Genomic DNA, 19,568 nt, shown 5'->3' on the forward strand with positions numbered 1-19,568 from the left:
TTATTAAGCATTGTTAATGAGTGAGTTTTCAGTTTGGTTGCTCTGGACGGAGCCAGGCTAGTTGACACCCCCCGTTTCCACTCCTTTGCTAAGCTAAGCTAAGTGGCTGTGAACTTGTTTATCCAAACAATGGTCTGAATCAAGGATGACAAGACTTTCAGCTGATGGTTTAATGTAGGCAGATCCAACTTTTGAGGGACAAGGGATGGGAAATGTGCTGTGAGGAGAGAAAAGGATGGGACCTACTGTGGATCCTTGAGGGATCCCGCAAGAAAAGTGACAAACTGTTGACTATAAAGATAACTGATAAACAAGTCCAGCAATGTGCCATTAATACAGCTACAGGTGGTTAATTAGGGTGTCGCAAAGAGGGGAAAACAGCAGAATCAAAGGCAAATCTTCAGGATGAAATTTGCTCCATACATTCATGTCCCTCCTCATGATGAACTGATCACCTCTTTGATCCTCTGACTGTTCATCCAGCCCCATCATCAGGTCAACATTTTTATGTGTCCAATAATTAGTTTGCTAACATGCTAAACTAAGATGTTGAAAATGTTATCCAAGAAGGGTTGAATCAGTTCTGCCTGACTGCTGGGGGGTCCCACCTCTGTGGGTTCATTGTCAACGTAATGGATACCAGCTGGTTTGTGTTCCTGGCTGTTATGAGAATCACTTAGGACCCCGTTTACACTTAGGGAAAACGTACTTTTTCATGCGGTTTGGCCTCTCGTTTACACGCAAACAGAGTTTTTTTTTTTTCATGGAAAACAATCATTTTTAAAAACTCTGGCGAAAGTGGAGATTTCTGAAAACGCCGGCTATTTGTCGGCGTGTGAACTGGGTCAAACAGCGTTTTAGGTTCCGAAACGTCACAACATGCGACTGAATACTTAACGTCATGTGAGCCACCCATGTTTACGCTTGCGCCCACAGGTTTGGCATAGTTATGATGTGCTCGAAGGCATGTTTATCTGGGTTCATGTAAACGACAACATTTTTGAAAACGATGTTGTGCACGATGTTATTTTTGAAAACGGAGGGGCCAAAATATCCGTTTTCCAAAATACCCTGCTACGTGTAAACATAGGGCGAGTCTCAGGTGAGGAAAAGTGTAAATGTAGAATGGAAGAGCGAACAAAGCAAGTGTGTAAAAACCAGTGGGTTTGGAAAAAAAACACAACTGGCCTGCAACGAGAGGAAGAAGAAATAGAAGATAATTCAGAATTTTTTAACAGGAAAACAGAATTTCATGTGTCGGCCACTAACATGTTTGATGATTTAGGGTGATTGACAAACTCATGGACAAGCAATTTAGGGAACAGAAGATTCGATTATTGTGAAGTCAGCAAAGATTTGAATTCTGTCAGGTTGAGGTATGATGAAAAAAAAGTTTTCTTAATGTTTTTGTTCTCTACATACTTCATGTAATCAACCAGACCGAAACCATGATATATCAGTCTGTAAGTGACATTTATGTCAGTGTGCCTGACGTACATTAGTCTGCAGAGATGTGCAGTGCTGTGAAGAGCTACACTGTATGAAATGAAAAAGATAACATGGCTGTTCATAGTCATTTGACCACTTTTATAACCTGCACGTTTGTATTGTTCAGTAAAACATGCATACATATGTACAGAGTTTAATACTCTTATACAGCTAATTACAAACATGTCCTTTCACCTCTGAGCTGCACTGTTCCATCAGTGATGTGGAGGAGGACATTTTTGGGCATAGGTCTGTGGGTGCGCCTCTACAGCTTTGTTTACAAACAGAGTAATGTGTCATTTATCAAAATCTGTAGAACCCTCTTAGTAGTCCTTGACTGCTTGGTCATTATTGTACTGCTCCCGCCCACTGTGTCAAATTCAGTCTTTTGTTGCTATGGCAACGTTTTTAGATGTCTGACATCCCTCAAGGTTTCAACAAGAGCTCGGTGATCAACTTACTCAGTTTACCAACCAAGCGGATACAATGTGCCCTTTGTGCCAGACGGGGGCGCATTTAGCAAAGCTTGACGAGCATCACCCAGGGCAACACATCACCTGGCAATAACAGATTTTTGTCTTAATCGATAACACAGTGTTAATTAGGAAAAAAAAACTTTATTAAAAAATATGGGTCCAGACGAAACAAGCCAATGTTGTTCCTTCCAATCACACAGAACAGCTCCTGCAGATAAACATCTGCACTGCAGAACAGTGAAATAACAACCCTTCAAACAAGTAGTGAGAACAGAAATTCACACCGTGTCAAACCGTGACTGAAATGGACTCTTGACATAAAGGTGAAGTACAGAGAGAAAGTGTGATATTCTTCAATTACACCTTGAAGACAAATTCAAAAATAAATAAATCTTTCACTGAAAAACAATGAGGTGTGTCTCACTTGGGAAAATTCAGCACTGCCAAAAGAACACTTACATCTCAACGTGTACGTGATCCTTCAGTGAACGAGCCTTCTTCAGAGAAGGAACGAACGTACGCCAGGTTACACATCAAGTACAAACACAATGCTCTGTATACAGTATGTTCAAAGGTTATAATAGCTTTCAAAAACTATTATTCATTACATGGTTGTCTATAGACAAGTCATTCATATGACTTTCAGTAGTTTGTTTACGCAGAAACTTTTTTTTTTAACATTAGTTTCATTAATTATAACTTTGGCTCAAATTAACAACTTCAAACAAACTGCGCTTAACCACCAATCAAAATTAGCATTGAGTGACTGAGAAGAACCACATAACGCAGTAACTGCTCAGATGACAAAATTATCTGTTTCAAAGATCAAGCGGCCATTCAACAATGAGAAAGTACACACATCCAGCAATATATGACTTTTACACGAGAAGCAAAGCAAGCCAACTATAAACAGTTTGCACACATCTTACACATGTCCACAATACACACACAAACACACACACACACACACACACACACACACACACACACACACACACACACACACACACACACACACACACACACACACACACACACACACACACACACACACACACACACACACACATCTGTGCTCTTCATCTCTAATAGAACAATTTCAAATCACGTATTCAAAATACAGCACAAGCAAACACAGAAGAAAAACAAGTGCAAAATCATCTCAGTTCATTCTGTACTGTAGACGCTGACTAAAAGTTACATGAAAAGTCTTGAATAAACAGTTCACAGCTCAGTTTGGACTGCAATTGCTTTCTGAATCTCTGCCTTTCTTTTGTTTTGAACCAAATTTCTTTTTCTAGATGGGATACAACTTTTTTTTTTTTTACATTGCGTCTAGAGTTTACAAACTAGCTGTGAACAGGATATCTATAAGATATAACAGAAAATTAAACGGCTTGGTGAGAGAGAACTCCTTCTGTAGTGAATGATTGTGATGTGTCACTTTGGTATGGAGATACAAATGACTGTAATATAAAAATCCTGACTATAAAACTGCTTAACTAATACAATAGAGTTCAACACACCACCCTCTCCCAGCTGAATATACACAGAAAGACAACTGCAAACACCAGTGCTGTGAAAACTTTACACTACAAAGAGAAAATCTGTACAACTTTCAAAAATGCAAAACTGCGACTATACAGCACTGACATGACATTGCTGCTTCATCTTTTATGAGTTTTGGCTGATGTGCAGAATCAGGGGCTGTATTCACAAAATGTCTTTTTTGAAAATATCCTTAACTGAGTTAGGAGATGCTCCTAAAAATAAGGGTGTGTCTGTCCTAATCCTGAGTTTTTGATCTGAAAGTAATTTTCAAAGCATTTTAGCTCACAATCCGGCAGCTGCTGCAGGTAATATGCCTCATTACGCCAGTGTTTTGGAACAATTCTATGATAAACAACTCCCAAAAGCATATTTTGAGCATGTTGTATGACGTCGTTTGCTCAACTGAAAAAATACTACATGCAGATAGAATACTTAGCAAATAAACATGTTTATAAGGTTTCTCTCGTGTGTTAATGAATACGAAGCCACTGACACAGATCGGTCACCTGCAATCACTGTTGTAAGACATTGTAAGTCCTCTCAGTTGCTTTCTGAAGAAACTGAAGACTTTCAGTGCCATTTAGGAGGACAAAGTAAGATCCTTTATGAATATGGCCCCAGAAATGTTATTCAGTCAGGAGAAATAATGCACTCATCACAATCACTAGAAGTAGGTAAGACATGGCCCGCTGTGTCCAAGCAGCATCGACTGAGCAGTACATGGTTATTGCACATTTCACAGAATGGTTTTTAAAAAGCCATCAAGTATCAGTGAAAGGTGTGAGCCTTTTAAATCAATTACACATGCGTCTGTGTTCATGTAAGAGGCCGGGCCACAAAAGGCAAAATATTTTTAAGCAGTCATGAATCGAGTAACGTTTCAATTCACTATGCGGTCTCTCATATCTCCAATCAAATGGGAGGTACGCTGCTGAAAATCTGTCAGCTGACATCTGTATTTTCACTAAGTTAACTGCCAAGAAAGGTGACGTGTCCTGGCACTGCCGAGGTCCACAGAAATGACAGAGGCCGACTCGCTCTGCGCAGGTCACAAGAGAGCAGCAGCAGACCCGTCGACGGTTCATCCCCAGTTGTGGTACATATAGAGGCAGGTGAACATCAGGTTAGCAGTCAGGCTCGCTAACAAAAGCCCTGGCCAGATAAGCCGCTTCAAGAAACCTGCAGACGTGACAGAGAAAGCAAATGAGATGTCATGATAATCATCATGATGCATCATCAGTGTGGCATGAAGGGTTTTTGATTTTGTACACATGTTTAACAGTGACGTTACTGTCAGCCAATTCATTTTCCTTCAGAGCTGATACGGGTCTCAGCTCGGTGAAATTTAGCTACATGTTGATAAGACCATGACAGTGTAATTTGACACCTACATATTTGATAGTTAAGACTGCCTAAAACTCAGCCTACAAAAAAGGGAAGCACAGATCAGACCTAATCAAGGAGATCAGGTATCAGCCAAAAACATCACTGATCCACATCAAATTCTGTTTTACTCAGTTCATGTACAGCAGGTAGATAACATGGACAAGGCTACAGATGATTCACATCCTGCACAGTGTTCAGTATTAAAGAAATAAAAAACACTTTCTGAAAGACTCACTTATATGAATACTGGTTAGTTACAGTTACACCATCCCTTGTCTCTGTCATTACCCCAAACTGGCAGTGGACCAACTGTTTGTAGGGGTCAGGAGGGGAACGCAAAATTGCTCAGAAAAAAAATTCTGACTGTGAGCCTTTCAGAGTATTTAGTCCCCCGTCACTTACACTGAAACTGCTTTAAGACGGAATCTCTTAGCTCAAATAAACATCTGAACATTTAACACAGGCGTGCGAAAGTATGAGCATATCCTTAAAAAAACTACATCAGACGATGATTACACTTGTGTTTAAGAAGTCCTGGAACCAAGACCCCCTTATGTCATCAACCAAAATTAAATGTGACTTCTGACACATGGTGCACACGGCATCCACCTCCCTGCCATGTTTAAATCACACTGCTCACCTTTTGCAGGAGGGGTGCTCTCCAGCCCCTGTGTAGTAGTGCCAACCAGGCATGCAGAGGACCCTGAGGAGCTGCCTTGCCTCTCTTCCTCTTCAATCACGGTGCCGTCCCTCATCAAAGAGCTCAAATCTGCAAAGCAGTGGAACGAGGTAAATCATGAGGCCAGAAATAAAATCATCTAATCCTGAAATCATAAGGAATGTGAGACCTTTTCTAAAGCCTTTACATGGGAGATTTGAGAGTGTTTTACTTTGCCATCTGGTGGTAGTATCATGAATAACACTGAGGTAGACAACATGTTGCTGCAACCATCATACAATAAACGTTTTACTATTAACAGTATAGCCACAGCTGTTCTTACCATTTTGGCTTTGGAAGGGTGATATGTCACGTGAGAAGCAGCCGCTGTAAATGGAAGAGGTCGGCTCTACAAGGAAATGTGACGGAGACGCGGGTGGTGACATGAGCGTGGGTTCTGGCTCTGTTGAGAAAAGCCGGAGTTTCTGGCCGCTGATGTTGAGGCGAGCAGGGCTGATGAGGGGGCGGCGCTGTCTGGCAGAACCTGAACTGGATGTGACCGACCCAGCGACTGAAGGAGTTGGAGAGGGGCCCGGGGATGACGGGCGGCTCCCAGACTTCAGTGAAAAGTAATCTGTATGAAAAAAAAGGCAGCAAAAAAAACACATCAATCGAGTGCTCTGAAAGTGTCGAAATACAGAGATCACAAATCCACAGGAGTTTTAGTACCTGAAGGCGGAGAGTCTTTGTATTGCGAGGCTGGTCTGCTTCCACTAAACAGGTAACCAGAACCTGGAAAAAAAAAAAAAAAAAAATACAATATATGATCAGAGCATTCAGCACAACCACGAACCAGAGCTTTCCTTCAATCTGCACTAGTCAGTCAGCCAGTGATGTCAGTTGGCCAAAAACACAACTCCAATTAAAAGCTAAGATCAACGTATGTAAACCTGAAATAAGGCGACTTTATACTGACACCTTCCATCATGACAGCTTTACAGGCTAATGACATATGGTAGTGGTCCTGTCTGTTTGTCTCTTTTCATGCTTTTCTGCCCCCAGTGGCATACAAAAAAGATCAAAATAATTGAATAGAACAGTAGAGTAGGTTAACTGATTAACAGACTAACTGTTTCAGCTCTAAATGTAGTGTAATGTGAGTGGACCGTCTACTGTCGAATCATATTACTTAAATAATAAATGTTCAATGCATATTCTTCTGCAAATTTCATCAAACAATATACAAAACACAGATGAGTAAATAAATTGGCCAAGCTGAAATATACAATATTAGCTTACTGAGATATGTCTGTATTGATGTGTATGTCAGCCAATAAGAAACAGTACAGTACAGAAATGCCAAACATATGTCTGAGGACAGTCAGAAACAGTGCCTCCTTTTTTTTTTGGGGGGGAAATTGTAAAATGTTGCCTATGGGGGGGGGAGCACTTCAGCATAAAACCACACAGTGCAAACAACATTAAAGAAGCCACACCACTCCTGACATGTTTTCTAGAAAAGTCTTGACACAACTATACGCCAAGCAGCAGAAAATGAAAGTATCTCACCAATTACAAATTTTGTTTGTATGCCAAAAAGTACACTGCAACAAGCAACTCAGGCTCAAACATGTCTCAGCAGCTATGTGAAGCCATGCAACCAGAACTGTCGACAGAAGTGGGCTAAATATTTCAACCTGTGACACGTCTGTGTCGGATTTAGACCACGAATAGATTACATGATACTACACCTAAACAAGTCATCTTCATATTATGTCTGCCTACTCAAAGCAAAAGAAATAATTTCAATGTTACCTGTCCTGGTGAGGGAGGGGATGGTGCCGAGGCAGAGGGCTCTGCTGAGGCGGCCGGGCAGGGAAGAGGGGGAGGCCTTGCGCTCGCGAGGACTTTGTTGGCGGTTGATGAGCTTGGAGAGGTTGGGGGGCGGGGTGGGGATGAAGGAGTCTGCCAGGTCAGGAGAGAGCAAAGGAGGCTGGCTGCTGAAGGGGAAGGCTGCAGAGCTGCCGGCAAGGTATCTGCAACACAAGAGCAACAGGAACGGTCTACTACCTGAAATTCAAACCATGACAAAACTTTACAAGTTTTTTATGACACAAAAAGCATAAGAGCATACTCTTGTGCAGAAATGTGTACAGTCACAGAAGATGACTCCACAAATAGAGCTGCAGGGACACTGAATTTTCAGTTTTAAAAAAGTAAATATACAACATTGACATTAAAATCTAAACTCTGAGTCTTACATAAGAAGCACAAGAAGTGCCTGAAATCAAATCCGTGAACAAACTTTGTATCAAAAAGGTCTGATATCCATTTGACGCCAACAGTTCATGACGGCAGCTGCCACTGAAATGCCGCTGCAGCTGTCGGGACAACACCAGCAGCTGAAAGTGCTACAAAACAAAAGCTCAACTCACTCACATTTCCACTACGCACAGTCATACATGTTGTGTGTCAAAGTGGTGTCTACTCAGTGGTAATCAGGCTTTGTCGCTCTCAAAAAGAGACGAACGAACGAAAAACAGAAGAATCAAAACACCTGTCCTTTTCCTTTCCAGTGCTGTGTGATGAAGCTACCCTTTCAAACACTGAAACATACACAAGTAGACAAGCTGGTGTGTTTGTGCTGAAAACAAACAGACAAGCCACATCCTTTCACGAGCTGTTTATTACAATCCATGTACAGCAAGCATTCCTACAGAGACTTCAAACTGAAGGCCCACATTAAAAGCAAGACCCAATTTCAGCACCCAAAACACAGCATGTTTCATTGGGTGTGTTGCAGAAAACATTTCAACATGGACGGAGCTCCATTTAAAAGGCTGCTACAGAATATATATAAAACACACAGTAACCGATCAAACTGTGATACATTGCATTAGCTTATATACTAGCTTGGAATACCAAATTATTGCTTAAATTGTGTAAATCATTCATTTTTTTTAAGTTGTGAGTCTTTTGCAACACACACATTTCTATAACATCATGGTATGACACAATCACATTTATTAGCTACATACTGGATATCTATATTAACAGTGCAATAAAAACATCTAAAATTCACAACTCCATTAATAAAAAAGTACTATAGCTATCACTGATAAAACACCACAGATATGTTGTGGTAATGGTACACTGATGTAGTTTGCCAGCTTTAACTTACAATTAACATACAAGTTTGACTGTAGTGCTTTTCGAGCTACGTGCTTGACACAAATGAAGGTCAATAGTCATACAGCTTATCAGGTAGATACAGGAATTTTCTAAAAATCACAGAAATATGCATATACTCTGGCAAGATATTATGCATATATCATGGCATAACAAACATGCACACTGGAGGTTTATAGCAAATAAACTTTTGAGCACAACATGTAATACTTTGGCAAAGATAATACATTTTAAGTTGTACCGTACATATACAAACAAAAGGTAAAAATATACTATTATTGAAATCTGACTGCACACACAGTGAGATGCAGACCGGTGTGAGCTTCAATGCAAGTCCATCAAAGTTAAAACATGTGGCACAACTCTCCTCCAATACAGCACGCTTTATTTACCAAACGTTTTCAGGTGAACGAGGGCAAGAGATGAGAAAACATTGTGTCCTGCAGCGGGGTGGTGTGACATGCTTTAACGCTGATGAAATATTATCTTTGTCTAGTTTACGGTGGAGTTTAATCACATGATGCAGTTGATGAAAGGTAAAAAAAAAAACCAGAATAATGCAACACTTCTGTTGCAAAGAATTCACAATCTAAAGCTTTGAGACACCAAAGGTGCTGGTTTGAGAACATAACCATCTACAGCACAACATGCCACTTGAAGCCCACAGTTACAGTACTCCACCCACCAAACACAATCTATAAACACTCTTTACAGCTATTAGTTTCTAATACCGTTTCACATTTCCGTCATATAAACACCTCCCTTCATTCAATACATTCCAATAAAGAAAAATAAACAGGTTAACAGGAAGGAATTTGGCGAGAGGTGAAATGTTAGTGCATGCAGCTAATTCATCCAGTGTTTTTCATATATTAACATGTTAGACTGTTGTTAAGGGAAAGTTAAGTATTACTGGAGGAGATTAAGGGAAGGGCTTGTAACTGTTAAGCAAATTTAAAAAAAAAAAAAAAAAAAGAGTTGAGCACTTCATAATATAGGCATGTTCAAACACTGACACAACAAGGCCACCAGAGACGACTACTTAGACATGCTTACCTCAAGCAAAGACAAGCCAAGCACATGACAGGTAGTCACTTACACCCCATTTACACCCAGTATTAAAATGTGATATTTATTCAGACGTTATCCAGATAAGGATGAAGACATGATAATGCATGACGTAAATACGTCATGAGCAGAAAGTGACTGGATCTGCCCGACCACATCTGGAGGTAGTCTGGGTTGCATTGTGTTCAGTTGGATCTTAGGTAGACATAAACGCAATCCATACAACATGCTGGCATCTGTAGGCTATGCAATATAACAGATATTTGGTTTTAGCTAACATAAAATACAGGTTGCTGTTCAAATTTAGGGGGTGAGCAAGCAAGAAGGCCAAAAGAAACATCTCTAAGTACTATCTGCTTATGTCTGTCTGGTGCCAAAAGATGCTTTATTCAACAGAATTGGGTGAAAAATTAAGGCGATTTGGGTTGGAAATTAATGATATACAGTAAAAAATAACTGCATGTGTGACAGTGTGCGCTGCACTCATTTGTGTAGCTGATGTGCTGTTAAAGCATATAACCTATCTAGTCGTAGAGTAGCCTACATGTCTGAACTGTAACACGCTGGACAAACTGACACATTATTTTTTTATATAAGAAGGGAAAACTTAATGTATTACATTTGCTGAATTTACAACAAGCGACAAATAATTAAGAATTTGTCACAGACAGCGTTTTCACACAGTTAATAAAGTTTCCCCGAACAACTCACAAAACGCCAAGATTTTTACAGGGAGTCTGGGGGTAAATGGGGTGCCAGAGGCACTGTTTTCAAATGTCAGATTTTGGCACAGCAGAGAATAACAAACACATAATATAAGTGCAGTATATAAAGAAATAATGTTTTGCAGGGATTACTGGCTTGCAGTGAACTTCAGGAGGCATAATCCAAATGGAAGCCACAGAGGCACGACAATGGGGACAAGAGAAGAGCTGCTAATAGGAAAACCTTCAAACTAATAACAAAATTTTAGGAAAAACATCGATGAGCTAAAGACTGCCTCTCCAAGGCAGTTAAGTGTTTAGATTTTCAAATGGCAATAAGGGCACAAGGTAGCCCTCTACTCTATCATGTTTTAACATTCATATTGTTTAAAGGATACTGTCACAATTACTCAAGATTCACATTATTTGTATGCAGTGGGCTGCCTGTAGGAAAATACAATGGCAGCCACTTCACTACAAACAAACCACATATCACACATGGAAACCTTCCAGCTCTGCCTTGGAAATTCACCTGCTGCTTCAGCACTGACGTTAAAGTCCAAGAAGATTCCTTACAGACATCAGCTATAAATAAATAGTGGCTCCAGTGGACAGATGAACACTTTTTGGGGAAACATCCAGGGTCACCCTTTGTTCAGAAATTGTGTATAATGTAAAGGAATACAGGAAGGAGGGATGTGGCTATTCAAAAACCACATCTTGAGCATTACCTGCTGTGTCAATTAGTACTTCATGCAGCTGTATTTAGCAAACAATTTTCAATGCAAAGCCACACCAGAGTGTTAATAAATACATGAGCACATTAAAGATGCTGTTAAGCAGTCTAATACAACGAAGAATATAGAGTTTAGTACTAGTTGGGTACTTGAATGTCAAACTCCAACTTATATGTTTTTATTAGTGTTGGCATCTTAATTCCTTTTTGTTCGCATGAATCCAGAAAGATTCCCTTGTCTTGTTTCTTTCATTTAAGCAGTCCAAAAATTGGACATCTATCATTGAGTCAACGACAATTATGTTACCAACCAGAGGTCAGGCAACTGCAAACCATGTGCACGTGTGCTTGAAGGTGAGGTTTTGATGTGATTAAGCAACTGGCAATAGTCTTCTGTTTGTATCATAGACCAGACCACACACACAATCCTAAGTTTGCCATTCACATGTCATATAATCTCACAGTCACTCGCACACAGCAGTAAAAGAGGGGAGCTAGGAGTAAAAAATAGACAGTGAATTAAAAACAGCATGGTGCTGTTAAGGAACAAGAAACAATGAAGGGAAACTGATAACACATGGATTAGTTTGTTTCAATCTGGTTCGAATGAACACAAACCTCTCAAGGAAAGAGGACTCCCAAAAATCCCATGTTACAAACACAATTTTAACATTGCTACTCAGATTCTGACCTTCGATATCTGGCTCTTCTTGGACCCAGCGGTTTGCGAGTTGCCACAGCTGCAGCAAAGCTGATTAGGCAACAGAGGGAGATAGTACTGAGCTTCACTGTGTCCATCCAGCCCAAGGAATCAGTCAAGTAGCTCTCACACAAGTGGAGACACAGGATGAGGAACCACAGGACAGAGGACACAGCATCAATTCTCCTCAACCTGAAAATGCAGCAACACATGAGCTTGCAGACTTTGTTTTGCTGGGATGATCTTTCCAAAGGAAAATAAAGAGTAAATAAAGAGGTGGTGACTGCTTACCTCACAGGTCCTGCTAAGAAGATAGCAGTGAGACAGGTTAACAGACCAACAGAGGTTATAGTCAGCTGGTTGTCCCTTCCATGCTGCCACACCAGCTTGGCAGTTTCTATGGCCTTGTCTGGAAGCAGCTCCAGTAGACTCTGCCATGCAAGCACGCCTCCGCTGCTGTCATTGTTGGGGGTGGATTCATTGGAGATTTTAGGCTTTGAAGGAATGACCCCACCACTTAACATCTGTGGGTCACTGGGTGAGGTGAGCTGGTTGGGCAAGTCGCAGAAAGATGTAGCAAGTAGGAAAGCGCATATCAGGAACGTGATGGCCCGTAACAGGATGACCCCCACAGGAGAAGACACAGAATAGGAACTCTATAGGACAGAAAATGTTTTCATTGTGAGTCTTGACATTTTCAGAACATATAGAAATCAATAAGCTGTGCAAAGACTAGTGTTTTTAGTCTGATGCATAATTTACTCTTACATAGCAACATAGCGACAGCATCTGACAAAATGACTGGATTTCATCGCTTTTGTATGTTGTTCATTCGTACGGTCAACAACTTTTCTCCAGAAGAGTGTTTGTGAGACAAACTATTCTTACATCTCTGTATAGTCATAATTTGTTTCAGTCTCTGGATGAAATCTTAACATTCTGCATGCTGCAGGGTATAGTTAACCATCAAGCCTTACTGCCTCAAATGATAATTAATGAATTCATTCATTTATTTACTTGCACTCTCGTCAGGTGCTGGCAGTTTTGGACTTTGGATTGCACTGACCTTCACAAAGCCCTTGTCTGACTCTCGGCTGCGTCGAAGCTGATGGTTTAGGAGCACTGTTCGAAGTTGACGGTTTTGATATTTGATGTAGTACTCCACTGCTGTCTGACACGGCCTGCATAACTTATAGGTCTGCTCCAAGTGGTGTTTGTAGGCATCAATTTCCTCGTCATAGTTCTCCTAGAAAAGAAATGATAATAAATTTAGCGTTTACAGTTGTCAGTCATGGTAACAATAAAGCTTGTGTCGTAGTAAGAGAGAACAGAAAAGAGCACAGTACATACATCATCTCTTGGGATAAATGAGGCCAACTGCTTGATCTTCAAAGACTGGTTGTTATTGCACTTCCTGCACAGCAGCATCTGACAGTTGACCCACTGCAGTGTCTTGGGTGGCTCAGACGAGGGAAGGCCACCTGATACTCCATGGTTCAGATGCTCCATGTACTGTGCTGGGATGGGTTTGTTGTAATCCCCATTCTGAAAGCAAGACAGATCAACACAAAAATGCATGGCTTACATCACTATCTACAAGAAGATTTGACTGCAGTTTACAGACATGCCAAGAAAATAATTCACAGGGGTCATGCTCTTCGGAAACTTACCTCCTGGAAGCCATTATACTGGTCACAAGTGGGACAGTCCCAGCAGTTCCTGTTCCCATAAGGTACCACTGTGTTCTGATTACAGAACCAGCAGTTCACATTTGCATGGGTCGGCTTCTTTCTGCAAGTAAAAGGAAGAGTTCTTACTCAAAGCTACATGATACTGTTAATCAAACCTGCAGACGCATTTCTGACATGTAGCTGTTTCCCACAGTGGGATCTAAAGCCCACTTAGATCACATATGTCAAACTCAAGGCCTGTGGGCCAAAACCAGCCCGGAATGGAATTATCTTTGGCCCGCATGATAATATCTAATTATTATTAGAACTGGCCCGCCGATATATTGCACGCGCAACTAGTACTACAAGTCGCACAATGCGCTGCCAGTGCGTTGGCACGTCAATCAAAGGGCCGCAAGCGCATGTCCCTGCCCCACTCGTTCATCAGCAGCCTGATGGAGCTTGTTACCTGTGGTCAACTTTCAGCTACCATCTCCCCGAAAAATGGCTAAACACACGGTGGACTTTGAAAACAGCGGTTTTCAAGGCAGGTGGGAGGCAGAGTATGTGTTCGCAAATATGAAGGACAAAGCTGTTTGTCTTTGTGTGGAGACAGTGTGGCTGTCATGAAAGACTATAATGTAAGAAGACAAGATGAAATGAAACGAAACACAGTGACAGGTACATTACTCTGGAAAAGCTGCATAAAGATCCAGAAGAAATGAACACAACTGATTTTTCTTGTATTTAATGTTCAGTGTTGTTGTTTATAGATAAAAGCAGTTTTATAAACTGTGTTAGTTCCAGGTTCAAGTATCTGGCTTAGACTACTGTGCATCAGAGAGCTGGGTTCGATTCCCGTCTGTAGGCGTGTCCTCCAACATGCCTTCGGTGCCTGCTGCCCTCTATCTTGAGGAAGCGGCCTTTCTGTGTGGAGTTTGCATGTTCTCCCCATGTTCACCTGGGGTATCCTCCACAAAAAAAAAAAACACTAAAAACATGCAAGAAGGTCACCACCTGACCAATGGTGACAGGAACTGGGTCCCCGGGCCCCGCTGTCGGCTGGCCCACCGCTCCTGGTCTGCCGCAGAGGAAGGACTAACCAGGATGGGTCAAATGTGGAGGAATAATTTCACTGAAGCATGTGCATGATGTGTTGTTGTTGTGATTAATCAAGTAAAGTTCTTCTTCATTTTTGTTTTTTGTTTGAAGGAAATTATTTTTTGGCTGTTGTTGGCCTGTGGGAAAATGTGTTCATTTGAAATTACCATGGAAAGCTGCAGATAAAGCCATGAGAAATGAATGCAACTGATTTTTCATTTATTTAATGATTAATGTTGTTTTATAGGCAGTAACTTATAGGCTATGTTAGTTCCAGGTTCAATATGTGCAATATGGTCATTTCAATCAGTTTTCAATAAACACTGAACCAGTCCGGCCCTCGACTTGGAACAATTTTATTATTATTATTATTTTATTTTTATTTTTTTAATTTTGGCCCACTGTGTATTTGAGTTTGACACCCCTGACTTAGATCGTTCAGGTGGCTCCGCTGTTGTACAAAAGGAGGCACTATTTATCTGACTACCGAAGCGGAGATCAGGGAAAAGGATCATGTCCATCTGGTTGGACGTCTTGGAAGTGCAAAAGTTTGGGATGTTATTTCGATAATCCACAGACACAAACAACCACGCTAAATCAAGGTTTCATAAAGTTAGGCACACAATAGTTTCCAAAGAACAAATTCTATAAAATATATGCACTAACTTTGAAAAACACCATTTACAGTAACGTTGGTGTCATAAATCTATAAATCATTGACTTAACTAGTTAGCACAGCAGCTAGCAAAGTTAGCGGTCGGCTAGCGTAAATGAATGACGTTAAACCACTCTTGGAAAGGAGGAAAGATATTTGGGCATTTTTATAGACAACATTATTTCATGAATGTCAGAATTTTGAACCACACATGCAAATCTTAAACACTGTTTGCTAACTTGCACTAACGTTAACGTAGATTGGCTAAAAACATACGCCGCGGAGCAAAACGCTGAAGTTACCTGGTGGCAATTTTGTATATGAGGGCTCCACCGGCGACAAACGCCGTAGCTCCGACTCCACTGTACATTAGTTGCGGATAGTCCAACAGGAGCTGGTTAAACGCCTCCATTTCCACTGAAATTAGCCGTAAGTGAGATAACAATGCATGAGAAATTTAGTGTTCAGCTTACACCACAAATATACGGCGCAAGAGCGCACGCGGCAAGTGGATCCCCTTTTGTTCACGCCCATGAACGGAAACGGAATGTGCGTAACCGTTTGGACGCATTCCAACAAGTTTTAAGATTCTGTCTTTTCGACTACCGTTTGATAAAACCACCTATAGATAAACTATTGCTAAAGTATTCAGCCTCAAAATGAGTGGTTTGTTCGTCAAAATTGCAATGACTCACACTTTGCCTTCATTCTAAGTAATGCGTAGTGTTCTAGATCGGCTAATATGAAACTGTTGGAATGTGGGGAAGGACAGTTACTGTCTTCTTCTCCCTCGCATGATTTAAATCCTAGATACTATAACACATTGCGATCCACACATTCAACAAATCTTTGTTTTCAAGAATGATAACCCCTTAAAACACTGGTGATCGATTTATCTCATATCACCTATTGGGAAATAACAGAATGTCAAATGACAAAAACAAGAGAGCGACATTACCTTCAGCTTCAAGGTCTACGCGGCACTTCTATGTATTAGTTAATTGAAGAGAGGAAAAAATGAGCAGATCATCATTGAAGCTTACCTCTAAAACTTTGACAAGGAAAGCTACGCTCAAAATTAGTAAAGATAAGCTTAAGTTAAAATGAATAATAAAAGATTACTATTACAACACTGCAAGACAATAAATTGTAGAGGAGAAAGTAAATACATGAGAGAATTAGATGCAAAAATAACATTTTATTTGAACAAACATGATGTATTTTACATCAAGTAAACATTCATAATCGAATAAGAAAACTGATCAGTGCTTCAGTGTCACCTGTTGCATAGCAGCTCAGAGAAGGGGATAAACCCGGAGAAAAGAAATAAATAACACAGTCTCAAATGCATAGGCCTATTCAAAAATAACAGAAGTACCAAAAACAATAAAAACACAAATAATAACGAAAAAAAAACACATACACAAAGAAAAGCAAGTTTAGCCTGTTTGGTTGCAAAATGATTGTCCAACAAAAGAGACATAAACAAAGCTTCAGGCTTAAATCAGCTGTCTTCCTGCAGTTCACACTTGATCGGTGCCATTTCTGAAGCAAAATGCAATTAATCCTAACAGGATTTCATTTGAAACTTTGGGCTGTCAAAAAAGTGAACCGACAGCATACTTATCAGTGAACAGTCAAGAAATTTACCACTTATCAAACTATCAGACAATCAACTTTGCCTGACAAACGAACGACAGCCGAACTAAAACGCTGAAACAGATGAACTTCTTTGGCTGTCAGCGTGAGAAGAACTCAGAGGCCTACAGGTCAAACGAATGAGCAAGCGGCGCCTCCGCGTGTCGTGCATAGGAGGTGAACTGCTGGTAGTTGCACGCCACGGACACGGTGCCTCCGTCGGGGCTCATCGGCTGGGTCACTCCGCCGTAGGGACACCCGTTGTGGGGGACCAGCACGGGCGGGTGGTGGTGGAAAGCGCCGTATGCAGGGTGGTGGAAGTTGGGGGGCGGGCAGTAGGAGCTCAGCGGGCGGCTGGGGGACATGCTGCGGGTGTTCCCAGTCATGACCTGGGATGCTGGGTATCCTGTCGGCTGGGACAGACTCCAGGAGCTCACGTAAGGCTGCAGGTAGAGCGGCTCGGGATACTCCATGGGGTTCCCACCGAGGTAAGGCACGCTGGGAGGTCTATACGGTCTCCTCACCCTCCTTCGCCGCCGGTAGTTCCCCTTCTCGAACATGTCCTCAAATGCGGGGTCCAGCGTCCAGTAGCTGCCCTTCCTGTCCCCTCCGCTTTCTCTGGGCACCTTGACGAAGCACTCATTCAAAGACAAATTGTGTCTAATACTATTCTGCCATCCCTTTTTATTCTTCTCATAGTAAGGAAACTTGGCGATGATGTACTCGTATATTCCGCCCAGGGTTTGTCTCTTGCCTTGGCTATCCTTGATGGCCATGACGATGAGAGCCACGTACGAATACGGCGGCTTCTCCAGCTGGCCGGACTCTTGGGCACCTTTGGGTTCAGCAGGGGCCGATTTGGAGCTGATGTCCACGAGCTGCACTGCCGGATCGGCGGGGGGGTTCTCCTCTGCGTCCATGGCTCCGGTGTCCGCTTGTGCGTCCTGCTGGTGTGAAGAGCTGCAGTCTGCCGCTACACAAGCCAGCGCAACGGTGTCCGCAGGTGCACAAACCCCTCCCATAGTTGCGCGCGGCACATTATCTTCTTCTTTCATCTCGCCGGGTTTCTCACACTGTGAGTTAATTGCATTTTTTTTTGCGCCAGTGAGCCAGGTGGCCAGAACTCTCAACATAACTCGAGTAATCAAAATATTCCCACTTTGAAGGCAGACGATCAAAGACTGGTGCGCCATGTCTTGATACTCAGATCTTTTACTCAAACAAAAACACGCCACTAAGACTGCAGAGCAGTTTTACTTGAGTAAAAGCACAAAAGTATTAGCATCACAATATACTTATAAAGTACCAAAAGTATAAGTAGGTCTGCTAATGAGCAGAATCATGATTCATTTCATAATTAAGTGATTTATATTACTGGATTAGGCTAGAATCATTCATGCATTAATGTGTTCATCACTGTAATCGTGCAGCTGGCAAAAGTGGAGCTCATTTTAATGACTCCATACACTTAAAGCAGTATTAATATATCAACATTTATTTGTTTTATTATATTTTATAAAAATAACCTGAATCTGCAAAGTAACTAAAGCTTTAAAATACAGTAAATGTAGTGGAGTATAAAGTGCAATATTTACCTCTTTAAATGTAGTAGTAGGTAGTAGTGAGTAAAGTATAAAATAACAGTGAAATGAAATGCACAAGACATGCATTTTAAGGTATAATTACTATACGGGAAAACATAATACATTAAAAACACACACACACACACACACACACACACACACACACACACACACACACACACACACACACACACACACACACACACACACACTGATTTGTACCATTGGACAGGTGCATTTCTATCAACTCAGAGGCACATGATAGCTGAGTATTTCCAGAGCTTAACATCAGCAGTATTGAGGCTTGCAGGTATCAGAGCCCAGCATACCACCCTCATACAGTGAGGCATGAACAGCAGGCCTGTCTGTCTGCTGAGCATGCTAGATAATGATCACCTGCTCTCACCAGACAGTCTGTCTCCCCTGAACTGATAGAGAAACACAGATCTCAAAAAGTGAGCCACCAGTGGAAAGGCAGCTTTGGCAAGGGCCATTGTTATCACTGTATTAATTGGAGTTACACTGAAGACCTTTCTTTAGCAGCATACAAATATAAGCAACTGGAGTTACAACGAGTAAAATGTTAATTACTACATTGTAAACTGTGATCCCATGGTTTCTAAAATTAATGACACTTTTAATGCTGACATGCCAAAGAAATACACATACAGTGATGTGCTTGAACAAGCAACTATATCTAAGGTCATCATACAGCGAGGAAACAAAGCTAAACCTAATGCTTCTGTGAAATAAAAGAACATTATCAGTTGATTAAAGTCAGTGTGAGAAACCCTAGACTGTAAACTGAATTATTTGACAATTTCCGATTCTTTCCCAACTTGTTGAATGACAGGCAGAAAAGTCTTTATACAGAACACTGTGGTGTCACAGTGAAGTTGACCTTTGACCTTTTGGATATGACAGTTCACCACTTCATCATTTCATCATATTAGAAAATTGTGTGA

The 19,568-nt window shown here is 41.2% G+C and overlaps 2 protein-coding genes across 2 annotated transcripts; both read right to left on the minus strand.

Annotated features, from left to right (window-relative positions):
* Positions 1 to 2,087: 2,087 nt before the first annotated feature.
* tmem201 (transmembrane protein 201) lies at positions 2,088 to 15,935 on the minus strand. Its single transcript, XM_070967667.1, has 11 exons — positions 15,685 to 15,935; positions 13,627 to 13,747; positions 13,307 to 13,501; positions 13,023 to 13,202; positions 12,248 to 12,612; positions 11,948 to 12,148; positions 7,375 to 7,595; positions 6,289 to 6,351; positions 5,903 to 6,193; positions 5,542 to 5,670; positions 2,088 to 4,694 (listed from the first exon to the last, which is right to left on the minus strand). Exons 1-11 carry the CDS (start codon positions 15,792 to 15,794, stop codon positions 4,597 to 4,599), a joined length of 1,974 nt encoding a protein of 657 aa, XP_070823768.1. The 5' UTR covers positions 15,795 to 15,935; the 3' UTR covers positions 2,088 to 4,596.
* Positions 15,936 to 16,809: 874 nt separating this feature from the next.
* On the minus strand, positions 16,810 to 17,972 carry foxl2l (forkhead box L2-like). Its single transcript, XM_070967677.1, has one exon. The coding sequence runs from the start codon at positions 17,938 to 17,940 to the stop codon at positions 17,146 to 17,148; it is 795 nt and encodes a 264-aa protein (XP_070823778.1). The 5' UTR covers positions 17,941 to 17,972; the 3' UTR covers positions 16,810 to 17,145.
* Between the last annotated feature and the right edge of the window lie 1,596 nt (positions 17,973 to 19,568).

The sequence above is a fragment of the Chaetodon trifascialis genome, chromosome 8 (genome assembly GCF_039877785.1).
Source record: "Chaetodon trifascialis isolate fChaTrf1 chromosome 8, fChaTrf1.hap1, whole genome shotgun sequence".
In the NCBI taxonomy this organism is placed as follows: domain Eukaryota; kingdom Metazoa; phylum Chordata; class Actinopteri; order Chaetodontiformes; family Chaetodontidae; genus Chaetodon; species Chaetodon trifascialis.

Excerpts from the sequence above, each read along its gene's own strand:
- tmem201 (XM_070967667.1), bottom strand. The coding sequence starts at position 15,794 with ATGGAGGCGTTTAACCAGCTCCTGTTGGACTATCCGCAACTAATGTAC. Across the intron at positions 12,613-13,022 it reads CAGACAAGGGCTTTGTGAAG|AGTTCCTATTCTGTGTCTTC; the intron begins GTCAGTGCAATC and ends TCTGTCCTATAG. Across the intron at positions 4,695-5,541 it reads GAGCACCCCTCCTGCAAAAG|GTTTCTTGAAGCGGCTTATC; the intron begins GTGAGCAGTGTG and ends TCACGTCTGCAG.
- foxl2l (XM_070967677.1), bottom strand. The coding sequence starts at position 17,940 with ATGGACGCAGAGGAGAACCCCCCCGCCGATCCGGCAGTGCAGCTCGTG.